Source organism: Macrotis lagotis, chromosome 1 (assembly GCF_037893015.1).
Source record: "Macrotis lagotis isolate mMagLag1 chromosome 1, bilby.v1.9.chrom.fasta, whole genome shotgun sequence".
NCBI lineage: Eukaryota > Metazoa > Chordata > Mammalia > Peramelemorphia > Peramelidae > Macrotis > Macrotis lagotis.
In genome coordinates, this window is record NC_133658.1 from 301,208,372 (window position 1) to 301,222,748 (window position 14,377).

The window sequence follows — 14,377 nt, forward strand, 5'->3', positions numbered from 1 at the left end:
AAATCTTTCCATAAAAGCATTCATTTATAAGTATTTTTAAAATACACGATTCATGCCTGAGCTTAAGAGTAATGAAATACAGTGAGTTAAACCAACTGGGGGTCCTAGCACTGGTCTACAGAGCAAGAGGAGTGAACTAACCCAGTCAGATATGGTTCAAGGTCAAATTTCTGGGTTAATCAGTAATGAGAGGAGTATATAAAGGGAAACTTCTAGACTTATATTGTACACATGCATAGGTGCACATATATATGCATAAAAATTAACATCGAGATATAAATGATTTCAATTATGAAGTCAGTGCAGTGTAAAAGATGTTATTGAAAAGAAAAACAAACTGATAATTTTGAAAATTAGTTATATTTTTGAGCTGGAGAAAATTTTTCTCATAGGGAAAAATATTATTCCAAGTAGCCAAGGATGTGCTTCTGTTTTTTCTTTATATAAGCAGAAGTCAGAAGAAGGAAGCTAGGATAGGAAATAAGAGGTTTACCACTTCCATATCTAATTATATGATAGGCACTGTGGCATAATGGATATAGAGAGTTAGATATGGATTTAGGAAGTTATGTATTCAAGTACTTCTTCTGACATTAATTGTCTGTGTGACCCTGGGCAAATCTTGAATCTCTCAGTGTCTGAGGCAGCTCTAAGACTATAAATTGCCAATGTCAACCTGTACTAGAAAGGGAATTTGCTTATCTGGGTCTTCCCAGTGCTAATGAAATAACAAGTCTGGTCCAGATACCTCTATCTTCTTATGAATTGTTGATTTAACCATCAATTTTCACAATTTCCAGTTAAAACTAAAAATATCTATTCAGGTATTCATGTCTAGCAAAAAAAATACTTAATTCTTGCTTGTTAATAAAAGAAAGTATTGACCTAGAGAATTCAAAAATGATTCTAATCGGATTTTGAAGTTATCATTTAAACCTGTATTTGAATATGTTGGTCTGAGAATTTCACCACTTTGAAACTGCTCTTTATTTTGAATAGTCCAAAAAAGAGAGTTAGAATAAATTTATCTATTTTCACAAGGTATACTATGATCCACTCCAGTTTTCTAAAGATTTCTGGCAGGATTCTTTTAAAAAATATTTTTTATATGATAGTTCAGATGATATATTAAATGATACAAACTAGGTAATTGATTTTTTCCCTGAGAAGTCAAAGGTTAAATAGATTCTATTTTATGATGTTTACTTTGATTCTATTCTTCTTTGTTTTTTGCACTTGTGCTCATTCCCCCTTAGAACATGAATGAAATGAGCAGGATTATTGAAAAATGAACAGTATGTTATAATAAGGATCGAAACTATGATATGATGATGTTTTGGGTGGTTGTGGTGATTGTAGTGATTGTTTTTGGTTTTTTGCAAGGTAATGGAGTTAAGTGATTTGCCCAAGGTCACACAGCTAGGTAATTATTAAGTGTCTGAGGTCAAATTTGAACTCAGGTACTCCTGACTCCAGGGCTGGTGCTTTATCCACTGTGCCACTTAGCTGCCCAAGTATTGATTTTTAATATCATTTGTACAGGGAATTTCTGGTAGAGAAATGTCCTATAATAAAGCAGAATAGTAACTTTTATCCTCAGAGCTGACTGGGGTAGCGAGAGGATAAATAATGAAATGACTTGTTCAAGATCACAAAGATAGTATGTATTAGGGAGTAATATTTAAACCCATATCTTTCTAATTCTGAGGTCAACTCTCAGTCCACTATGACACACTGCCATTTCACAGCATTCTATGTTTTTTGCAACAGTCTTAGTTTCGAGAAAAGAATATGTACTTTTAAGTAGGTCATATAAATGGTTTTATTTGTATCAAAACATACATCCCAAGTTTGTATTTGAAAAACATGACTACTATAAATCTATGGTAACATTTGGGTACCCAATAACTTCCTGATTTTTTTGCTGTTCAGTTGTTTCAGTCACATTTGACCCTTTGTAAGTCCATTTGGGGGTTTTCTTGGGAAAGATACTGGATTGTTTTGCCATTTCTTTCTCCAACTCGTTTTATAGCTGAGGAAACTGAGGCAAATAAAGTTAAATGACTTGCCTAGGGATACACAATGAATAAGGGCCTGAGACCAGATTTGAACTCAAGTCTTCTGGACTTCAAAGCCAGAGCTCTATCCACATAACTGCCTTTTGCTGATATAAGTGAGCTACATAAGAAATTGGAGAAAATTAATATCATAAAAAAGAAGTTGTGACTGAAGGGACAGTAAGCACTATTGAATTGTTTGACAATGTACAGGAATATCTTATTATTGAAGGAAATACAAATTATTTTTTCTCTTAACTATTTCTAAACTATTAAGTCACTAAGTCTCTCTATCATCAAGTAAATAAAATTATTTAAGTCAAGCATATGCTCACACAGGGAACAAAATAGAACACAGAAAAGTGAGCATTTACTATGATGAAACATTCAAAATATAAGTTGGTCCTCCAGTAGCTGTTATCAAACATCTAACTGGCTCAGAGTTCAACAGTGAATTGAATATAACAGTTCTTAGTGAGGAAGATAACATTGAGAGAATGTTTTAAATTATTACTTCATAATCAATTTAACAAGAGTGAAATTTAAGCTTTTCCTATACACTTCTTAAAGCACTACTAAAGTTTAACATTTTTTAAAACAATGTTAATTTAGGAACAAAGTTAAAATTTGACATCTAACAAAAATTGAGGTTCACTTCAATAAGTACTGATAATATTGTTGTTTTTCTGTATTAATAAATTTGAAGCATGCTGCCACTGACTAGCCTGCTTCTTGCAGAGTACAGTCAAAATTGAAGTGTTATCTGATCAGAGTAAATCTGATTAAGCCTCAAGTAATGCAAAAGTCTGAAACTGAAATTTTTACATGTAAAACTAAACAAGCTACAAAATGAACTGCTAGGCTATTTCTTCAGAAATGACAAAAAATCTTCAATGGTCATTAAGATGCTATATAGAATCCACATTTGGCATATCAAAGATTTATTGGATGTACAATGCTACTTTCTGCCAAGACTTGTCATTCACTTATCAGTTAAAGATTCCAAACTGCTGACATAAAAACTTCACATGAGATGACAAGAACAGCTTTGTGCATGAAAAACCTATTTTTCTTCGCTAACAATTAATATATACTAATCTAAACATATTAGTATATACAACTTACAATGTGTACCCCTGCCATGTCCAGGTCACAGTATCCTAAAGCAGAAACAAGTTTCAGAATGTTAGTGGGGGGGTGAGGTGGGAGGGAAAATAAATCACTTGAAACTAAATTCCTTACTGTATGTAATAAGTTGGTGATATTCATAATAGTTATCATCAGTTTGGGGAAATAAAAATACTTTGACATTTATGTTCACAGATACTTGACTCCTATTTGATGGGAACAAATAGGTGACTTTAGAGGACTAAATTTCATGTTGAAATTAAAAATTAAATTTAAAACAAATCTCAAAAAGGATGACATTGAGATAAAATATGGAGGAATAAAACACAGTAAAAGATATGAAAATACAATAAATGAAAACCTATGATCAGATACGTATCTTAATAAATTTTATGAAATGTAATGCCTCTTTTTTCAAAGGACCAAATGAGAAAAAATTGTTTCTGAATTGGACCTGAGTTTTTTTTTTGTTTTAATTAAGTAATTTTAATTAAGTAAAGTTAAAAACAAAAACCATGGGGCAGCTAGGTGGCACAGTGGATAGAATATGGCCCTGTAGTCAGGAGGACCTCAGTTCAAATCCAACCTCAGACACTTAATAATTACCTAGCTGTGTGGCCTTGGGCTAATCACTTAACTCCATTGCCTTGTCAAAAAAAAAAAAAAAACAACAACCAAAAAACCCAGCAACAACAAATAAGCCTCAGAGCTAACAATATTCTCTAATGTATTTACCAATACCTCAAATACAAATGTGAGCTTATCATTCAAAGAAAATATTTTTCCTTCTAAAAACTTTTAAGGGTTGAGCAAAATGTGACTAGATGTACTGGCGCCATTTATGTCAAGCAGCAATTCCAATATTAGGAAGGATAAAAACAATCTACTCTGAGTGTTTAAAATGTTTGAAATTTGTCCCACCAGTAATTTACAATGCTTACCAACTTATTTGGATATCTCAGAAGTATTGGCTGCACCGGAACCCCTGGAATGAAGGCTCCTAAAAGCACAAAGAAATTTTGCAATTTGTCTTTTATATCACTGAATACTATTAAATCAAAATAAAAGATACACTCTTTTAACAGTAGAGAAGAGGTAGCTAGGTGGCACAGTGGATAGAACACGGGCCTTGGAGTCAGCAGTACCTGAGTTCAAATCTGACCACAGACATTTAATAATTGCCTAATTGTAAGACCTTGAGCAAGTCACTTAACCCCATTGCCTTGCAAAAAAACCCAGTAGAGCAGCAATGTGATCTACCAGGTAAAGGTAAAACTCAGAGTCAGAAAGTTCCAGGTTCAAGGACTGCCTCAAACACATTCTAGATGTGAGATTAGCACAGAAAAAACACTTAACCTCATTTTATCTCTCTCAAGCTCTGTAAACAATTAGCTAGGGTCTCATGCATATTGTTGGGAAATTCTTTATGTAGGTGAAATCTCAGAGTTGTACGACATAGCTTCCCCTCAAAATAAATAAATTATATATATCATAGATTTTGTTAAATGTTATAATCTTATCAGGCAAGCTAGATAGTTCAGTGGATAGAATGGTAGGCCTGGAATCTGGAAAACCTAAATATAAGTCCAGCCTCAGACACGAAATAGCTGGTTGACCCTAGACAAGTTACTTTAACACTGTTTGCCTTAATTCACAGGAGAAAGAAATGACAAAACACTTCAGTATCTTAAAGAAAATCCTAAGAACAGTACTGGTACTATGGTCCACAAGGTCATAAAGAATCAGACATGACTGAACAACAACAGTGTAATAAAAAGAAAAACAAATATTTAAAATGATTTCAGATAAACTTGGGAAAATGTCAAATTATTGGAATTTTTTTCAGATTGCTCCATCATTAGGAGTTTAAGAAGAGGATAAAGACTCTGGGGAAACAACCTGTTGATGCCTGCTTGAACATTTACAAACCCAGATTATGGCTCTATACACTGGAAGAGAGGAACAGAAATATAAAATTAGCAGGTTTGGGCTCTAAGATGCAAAAACATAATACAATAAATCCTGTGCCTTTTATAAAGCTCAGAAACTTTTTTCTGGATATAAATATTCAGAGAAACAGTCAATAACTATTTCATCAAGTTTTAAAAAATTAAAGTCTTTTTTTCCAAATAACAAATCTCCTTTTCTTCCTCCTCCTCCTCCTCCTCCTCCTCCTCCTCCTCTTCCGCCTCCTCCTCCTTCTTCTTCTTCTCTCTCTCTCTGTCTCTCTCTCTCTCTGTCTCTCTCTCTCTCTGTCTCTCTCTCTCTCTCTCTCTCTCCCTTTCTAATCTCACTGAGAAAAGGGAAAAAATCAAAACAATTGTTGAAACTGTGCATAGTCAAACAAACTAAATTCACCCCATTGGACAAGTTACTCCAGAATATATTTCCATTTTTCTTTCTCAGTCCATCATCTTTCTTTCCTGAGGTCAGAAGACTGCTTCATCATGTCTCCTCTGGAATTGGGATTGGTCATGGCATTGATCAGAATTGTAAAGACTTTCAAAGTTATTAGTCTTCACAGTTTCATAGGTTATCAATTCACTTGAAATGGCAGCATAAAAAGCTCTCTAGATTTTTAGTTAGATCTGAATTTGAATTCTGATTTTGTCTCTTGCTACCTACTTATATGTTGATCAAGTCATGGAGCTTCAGTTTCCTCATCATCGAAATGAGGGCCAGTGATCACAAGGACCATGGTATCTTGAAAACAACTGTATTCTACTACAATCAATTTTATACCTATTAGTCAAAATAAATTATTAAAATTCACTCACCTGGCTTAAAAGTGATCAGACAGGTACGATTAGTGCAGGTGCCTTCTGGGAACACTAGTAACTTGATAGAACAAGAAATATATTTATTATTTCAATCTCATTAACAGCTAAGCATCTTATGTAGTTTATTACTATATAATTGTTGCCAGTTCTGTTGTTTTTAATTTTAAAAAATACAAATGATAGCACATGCATTCAGATAGAAGTCACTGATTTTTTTCCAGTTTTCTTTAAAAGGTAATAATGATGGTGGAATTTTCAAATGGCTACTATGACAAGGTTTTTGAAACCTACACATTGTTGGCACTGAAAAAATACTTGTTAATATTGATTAAGATGATTCAAGCTAATTTAAAACACAGAAACACTAGTTCAATGAGATTTGTACTGAAATGAAAATTGGAGTAGGTTCTAGTTTTTCTTCTACCTTTATAATGCCTTGGTCAAATAATTTCTTAGTTCTTCACTCAGTTTTCCCTTTCAGAATTAATACTATCCTTTCATCATATATGTTTCAACAATCAATTTTTAAAATGCTCATAAAATGTTTTACTGAGCAAGACAATATATGGAATGCTACTTTATAATATTAATAACATGTTTATATCATGTTTTAATGTTCCAAAGCACTTTGGATATATTGTCTCATTTGATCTGCAAAACAATTCTGGTGAGGTAGATGCTATCATCACCTCTATTTACAGATGAGAAAACTGAGGCAAAGAGAGATTAAGTGACTTGCCCAGGGCCATGTAGTTAATAAGTAACTGAGGAGGAAGCTGAAATCAGATCTTCCTGATTCAAAGTTCAGAATTCTTTCTGCTATACTACCCAGGCTGCCTAATAAGTCATTTGCAAACTGAAAATGATACGTACAACTGCCATTCTCTCATTAAAAAATGGTTCCCATAACTGCTGATGTAATATTGATGCATTATTACATTTGAATGTTGCTGGCAGTGTTTTGATTATTTCAGTCTTGTCCAACTCTTTGTGAACCCATTTGGGGTTGTCTTGGGAAAGATATGAGAGAAGTTTCCCATTTCCTTCTTCAACTCATTTGACAGATGAGGAAACTAAGGCAAATGGAATACAGCAACTTGCCCAGGATTACACAATTAGTAAGTGTCTAAGACTAGATTTAAGATTATGATTCTACAAATTCAGTTGCAACAAATAGACATTGAGTAAAGTTGCAACCTAGAACTTAGTGAAATTGGTGCAACTGGTCCTGTGCAATAGTTTTATTTGATTACAAAAATCACCTTCCAAAAACAAGAAGAGAAGAATGAATGAATAAATGATTACAAAACAAATAAATATACAAATCTGTTTGACACATTTGATTTATTAATCTAGTTATCTGTGTCAAGAACACATATTTAATTCATAATCATCAATTTCATTATTACATACTGAACAACTAGAAAGTACCTTGTTCAGAATCAAGATTTCTTTCAGGGCAATTAGATGCAGAATGATATCTATAGAAGATACTTTTTTATAGTTTAGAATTAAAATGTATTCAAAGAATATTGGACTTTAAAAATATTCTTAATTCCAGTTCTTGATGCATCAAAGGAAGAAGCTATACTATTAATTCAAATCAACAAACATCTATTATTGAATGTCTACTATGTTCAATGTTCAAAAATAATAGCTACATGTTGTGGGTTACAGAAAAAAGATGTAGTCTCTGTTATCAAGAAATATCTTATTTAGTAACTGCTATAAAGCATTTGTTATTTACTTGCTGTATCAACAATATAGAGAATATTATGTTAAAAATCTAATAAGCACCAATTGAATTAAATTGAAAAGTTCTTGCACAATCAAAATCAATGTAGCTAGAATGAGAAGAGAAATAGTTAACTCATAAAACTTTATAACAAAATATATCTGGTAAAAATCTGATATATATGGTATAAAAGGAATAATAATATACAAATGTATAAGAATAAAAGACAGTCCCAATGGATAAACAGTTAAAGGATATTAACTGGCAATAATTAAAAGAACAAATATAAGCTATTAACCATGTGAAAGAATATTTCAAATCTCTAACAAGAAAATTAAAATAATTCTGAAGTTCCACATCACACCCATCAAATCTGTTGCTGTTATTCTGTATTTTCAGTCATGTCTGACTTTTCTTGAACCTAGTTTGGGTTTTCTTGGCAAAGATACTAGAGTGGCTTACCATTTCCCTCTCTACTTCATTTTACAAATGAGGAAACTGAGGCAAACAAAGCTACATGATTTGCCCAGAATCATACAGCTAGTAAGTACCTGACACTAGATTTGAACTCACGTCTTCCTAACACCAGGTCAAGTTCTCTATCCTCTCTATACCACCTGGCTATCAGCAGATCAGCAGGTGGCAAAAGGTAAAAATGCTAAAATGGTCTGTTGAAAGATGGGCATACTTAATGTACTGCTGCTAGAGCTTTATACGGAATGATCCACTCTCCAAACAATTGGCATTATGATTTTAAAGTGCTTTAAGTGTACCTTCACAACCTTTAGTCCAGAGATATAATCACCATGCATAGAATCCAAAGAGATTAAAGACAGTGGAAAAGATACCATATACACAAAGTATTGCTAGCAGCAAATTTTGTAGTGGCAAAGAACTGAAAACAATAGCTAGGTATCTGTCCATTGGGGAATGGTTGAAAAAAAATTGTTATAGGAATGTAGTGAGATGTTTTTATGTCAAAAAATAATGGTAAATATAAAGAACTCCAAGACTTATGTGAACTGATGGAGAATAAAGTTGAGTCAGAAGAACTAATATCAGAGTTATCAAACTCAGGCAGCTGGCTACCAGCAGCTGAAAACACATGAAAGTACCCAAACCAGATTAAAATGTAAAATGCAATAAAAATGAATAAAAATACAACACAAAAGAAATAATGTTAATTATGGTTTGCTAAATCAATATGCAACCTGAAGAAATTCATTTCTATTCAAGTTCAATACCACTGACTACACTTATAACTACATAATGTAAAAGCAAAACTGAAAAACTTTTGGACTCTGATTAATATAGTAACCAATTCTGACTTCAGAAGAATGATAAAAATGGAAAGAAGCCTAAAAGCAAGAATAAAGAATGCATTCTGATAGGTTATGGTGTTTTGCTGAACTTATTTTTCACAAAAGAGGATTCTTTTTTGTTTTTTTTTTAATAAGAGAAAAGTTAATAAAAGATATTGATGTTTAGAAAATCAATAAAACATTCTAAAACTCTAAATACATTAAGCATACTTAAATTCTAATTAATACATAAATTAATAAATCTATAAACTAATAAAGGGCAGGTGTTGAAGAGATGTAGATATATATTTTTACCTGAGGCCATTCACCTCTTGAAGTGGCCCTCTTTCTTATTTCATTTATTGTGGTCTTCCGAGAATCAGGGTCTACACGAGACACTAACACTGGCTGAATAGCTCGTAATACTCCTTTTGAAACATGTAAAAAACACGCAAATAATGTTCTTGGTTAAAAGGTAGTAAGTTAAGTGAGAAATAATTCAAGTCAACAACAACAAAACTCATAAAAATTGTTCATATCAGTCTATGAAAAAAGAAGTTATTGTTTTTCTTGATGGGGGAGGGAGATGATAGTGGCAAAGGAGTCTTCCAATTCAAGGAATTAAGTTTCATTTCTAAAAGCAAAGTGGATATTTTAACATAAAATTATGTTTTATCAACTGGCCTGAAAGAAAAAAGGGAAAAGAACTTAAAAAAATAACAAATGCAATTTTTATAACCACTCAGTGCATTTTTAATACCAAATTCAAATTCAAAGCTTATGAAGATTTGATATGTGAAAATGTGGATTTACACAAAAGCTATTATTCAGATATTTTATAGGAATATCTCCATCAGATAAAGAGTAAAATATTTGGTACATTATACAAATTTATATTTTTAGATAGGAAGCCTCTTCTCAACAATTGATGGATTAAGTGACTTGCTCTTGGTCACTCAGCCAGGATTTCTTAGAGTACAGACTTGAGCTTGACACCCAGGTCAACTTTCTTCTCTACCACATCACAAAGAAATAAATTATCTTTATTTATATGACAGGCAGGAAACACCAACAACTCTCCTCCAGAGCAATCAAAGCAATAATATATGAAACAAAAACAGAAAGCAGTTACTCAGAGACAGGGCCCTAGGGAGAGACCACTGCTCCTTGTGGGAAAAACATTTCACTGACTTCATTATAATATTTTATGGGAGGAAAATTTATTGCCTTATGTTGTCATTTTTAAAAAAATACATTTTGGCCCTTCATGGAAGTTTTTGTAGGCAATGAGGAAGAACACATAAGCATTAAGTAAAGATGTCATACATCAGTTGGATCACTAATATCTATCTAGTTACATTCATATCTTGAGAAATTCATTCAAGAATATATTAACTATGTCAATATCATAGGAGTCTGAATCGGGCTTGTTTTGAATTTTATTTAGCTCTATCTAATAAGTCAAGAATTCTAATTACATAAAGTTACAATAGTGTACTGGATCAGCTTTAAATGATATATAGTACAAGAGAAACAACATATAAATATCATTTTCAAAAATATAATTTTCCCAAAATATTTTCATTTAAAAATAAGTTAATAGATCATAAAATTCATTTTTAAAATGTGAGCACCAAAGCATAAATCACTTGTGTTATCTACAAATACTTACTGCCAATAAGTGGGACATATGCATTCTCAGTTCTTGATACAATAGAAGGCAATCCAGCAACAACACAAGCAATTCCATCAAAGAAAGTTGAGTGAGGAGCTACAATAAAAATTGGTGCTTCCAATGGACTTGCTATTTTTCCTTTCACTCTAACCATGAATCCCATTAAAAAGAACATAACTCGGCCTAGAAACTTCAGGGCTGGGTGAGTAAGTTTCCTTTTTAAAAGATAAATGTAAAGAGAATATAATTAGTTTTACTAGTTTATGGTAGTAGCAAAATAACTTTCATTCTCGAGTGTGGTAAGAAATTTAAAAAATCATAACATATCAAAAATAAGGACCTGTATTGGACCTGTAATTATCACTGGGAATTTGTGTAGCTTCCTTCCATCAGTATTGATCTGTACTTTCTCTGCATCCTTAGCAGGATGCCCTAGAGAACACCCATAGGATGTTTGGCAGCTATAGAACTGACCTCAATGACCTTAGGTAAGTCATTTTACCACTTAGTGCCCTAAGCAACTGGCTCAAACTGACAAAAATAAACAAGGTGTGACTATAGAGTAAAAGACAGGATATCTTGCAGGATTATTGTCTAAAATGTCTCTATAACTCATTGCCAAATAGGAACTCTTAAAATGGTTTGAGTAATGTTATCTCCCAAAATGTCTACTTTAAGGATAACACTCACTTACTGTTCTAAGTAATATGATATGCTTGTTTAGCTTTTGAAAAAAAAAAACACAGTATTATTAACAACTTTAGAGACATAAGCCCATTTCTAGTAAACTAACAAATCAAAAACACTTAATACTCATCTTATTTATCAGACATCACTTTAAAAGATTCGTGGGAGTTTCTAAAAACCGAATCTACTCTTACTCTCCTAAGATAAAAATTCACCACCATATCTTGAATCACTGAGAATATTCAAAAGAATGTGCCTTAGATTCTAAATATGTCACCAAAGGAAAGGTTCCCAAAACCATAGAATCAGTATTTAAAAGCTTAAAATGTTGCTCAGTGACACCACTTCTTTGAAAAGTACATTCCTTATGTGTATGGATTTGTAGTGGCATGCTAATTTTTAAAAAAAAAAATCAGAATAATTACTTTTTTTGCTCATACCTGCTCTTTACTGCAGTCTCTAAGACTAGTTAAAAGGGACATCTACAAAAAAAGCATAAGACTGGTAAAAAATATAAAACATAATTTTCTCCTCCTCTCCAGTTTATTTATGCCATTCTGAAAATGCAGCCATATACCTCTGTAAAGCCATGGCAAAAAACTCATGCAAAAAGAAAATGAAAAGAATGTGGCTTTGGGAGAAAAATTAAGAAAGGCAAGCTAGAACACTAAGGAAAGGTACAGGAAAGTTAGGATTCATGGTAATCAAAATAGCATCATATATATATATATATATATAGATATATATATATATATATATATATATATATAAATTGGATATTTTTAGAACCATATTATGTTTTGGCATAAATTTATAAAGCAGAATTTTATATTGTATTGGGATATTTACAACAAAAACAGACAGCTGCATTGTATTTAATGACTCAAATTATTTCAATGCATAGAGGCAGATTAATTCTTTGTAAAAATAAAATACTGATAAAAGTGATGATGATGATATTGATAATAATGGTGATGATGACAATGAAAACTAACATATATACTATTATATACCAGGCACTGTGCTAAGCACTTTACCAATATTACCTCATTCGATCTTCTTAACAATTTAGGTGCCATTATTATCTTCATTTTAAAATCGAGGAAAACTGAGACAGTTAAGTGATTTGCCTAGGATCATGCATAAATGCAGCATAAATATTTGAGACTGATTTTGAACTCAGGCTTTGCTGATTCCAGACTCAGCACTTTAGCTACTATACCACATAGCTATCCACTTAGACATAGTATTTGGGGAGGGGGGGGGATAAAACTGGCATACTGACTGAACCTGAACAAACTTTTCTTACTCCTCAAGCACTTAACATTTAGCTATAAAGTATTACTTACCTCCTCCAACCCATGATTGGATATGTCAGTTTTTCTGGTAAGCCTACTGTTGCAACTGCAGCAAATGGCCAAGATATTATCACAATCAGTGCAACACATATGGCACGGATTGGAAGTAAAATACATCCCAGAAAGAAAATCTGAAAGTTAAAGTTGATAATAATGGATACAAGTAAATTATTTTGACAGCAAAGTTCAATAAACTGTACTTGTAAAACAGAAATGTACATTGATAAAATTTGAACTTTTTTCTGTACAATTTATTTGTTCCAGACATATAATTTCATTAGTTTAAGGAAATTCCAAACAGAAAACTGGCTCTGCTAATGAAGAGTAGTAACTCACAGTCTTAGGGTTGTCTGGGGCACTGAGAAGGTAATTGACTTGCTCAGGAAAACATAGTCAATTTAGGACTTGGACCTAGGTCTTTTTTAGCCCAAGAACTGTTTTTAACTCTTTCAATATAGATTTTTATTAACATATATATATATATATATGATTTCTTGTTCTTATATTCTTCCTGTTCCCCCCCCATTTTCCCTTATGTCAAATAATTGGGGAGGGGGATGTAGAGGAGAACAAAATCAACAAAATTAATAAATGCACTAAAATGACATCAAAGGCAAAATTACATATTTATAGAGATATCTACCTCATATGTCTTCTTTGTAAGACAAATTTTCTTTTGGAATTTTTTTTCTTTGAAGACTTTGATATTTTTGCTTTGAAGACCTTGATATTTCCCTTTACATTCCCATGTATGTCAAGATATTTTGATGTTGCTTACCACATTTTACATCAGTTCATATGCCTATTTTGATGTCTATCGCATCCAGTCACTAGAGATGGCTCCAGAGGAGAAGATAAGGCTGGCAACTTGACACAGCACTTTCTTACTCAAATCCAATTCATTTGCTTCTCATGGTATCACCTCCCAGATTCATGGTCTTAATTTTTACAGTGCATTAATATGCACTGTATTCTACAATTTGTTTAACCATTCTCCAAATGGTGGGAAACTAATTTATTTTTAGTTCTTTGATGTCATAAAATATGCTGGCATAAATATTATATAAAATACAGACTCTTCCCTTTGTCAGCAAACTCCTTGGGGAATATGTTCAGCTTTACAATTTCTAATTCAAAGAGCTCAATTTAGGTATTTTATTTGAATAATGCCAAATTACCTTCGGAATTGTTATACTAAATCACAACTCTGACAACAATGTATTAATGCTTCTGTCTATCCACATATCCCCACCAAAAGTGAATATTCTTATTTAGGGGGTAATTCTTACCACTTTGCTATATGTAAGGTGAAACCATAATATTGTTTTAATTGTATACCTTTTATTAAAAATTTGGTGCTTTGTTTCATTTGATTAATTTCAATTCTTATAAGAACTGTCTGTTCATATATTTTAAATGCCTATCACTTGAAGGATGACTTTTGGTCTTTTATACTCATTAGCTATCTATATAACTTGTATACACTAAAGCCTTGTCTGAAGTATTTGATATGAAGATTTTTTTCATTCAACCACTTCCTTTCTTATCCTTTGTTGTCATTGTTTGGTCATTTTAATGTTTAATGTTTAATCACTTTAATCATTTCCAATGTCATTTCTTTGTGACAACATTTGAGATTTTCTTGGCAAAGATACT

General features: G+C 32.2%; 1 protein-coding gene across 1 annotated transcript in view; it reads right to left on the reverse strand.

The window, feature by feature from the left end:
• LPCAT2 (lysophosphatidylcholine acyltransferase 2) overlaps positions 1-14,377 on the reverse strand; it is an 85,546-nt gene that overhangs the window by 65,666 nt on the left and 5,503 nt on the right. Inside the window, exons 2-7 of the mRNA XM_074211293.1 lie at positions 12,713-12,852; positions 10,674-10,891; positions 9,317-9,429; positions 5,963-6,023; positions 4,127-4,185; positions 3,183-3,217 (exon numbers count right to left, since the gene is read on the reverse strand). Coding sequence (XP_074067394.1) covers positions 3,183-3,217; positions 4,127-4,185; positions 5,963-6,023; positions 9,317-9,429; positions 10,674-10,891; positions 12,713-12,852 — 626 coding nt within the window. The remainder of the gene's footprint in view (positions 1-3,182; positions 3,218-4,126; positions 4,186-5,962; positions 6,024-9,316; positions 9,430-10,673; positions 10,892-12,712; positions 12,853-14,377) is intronic.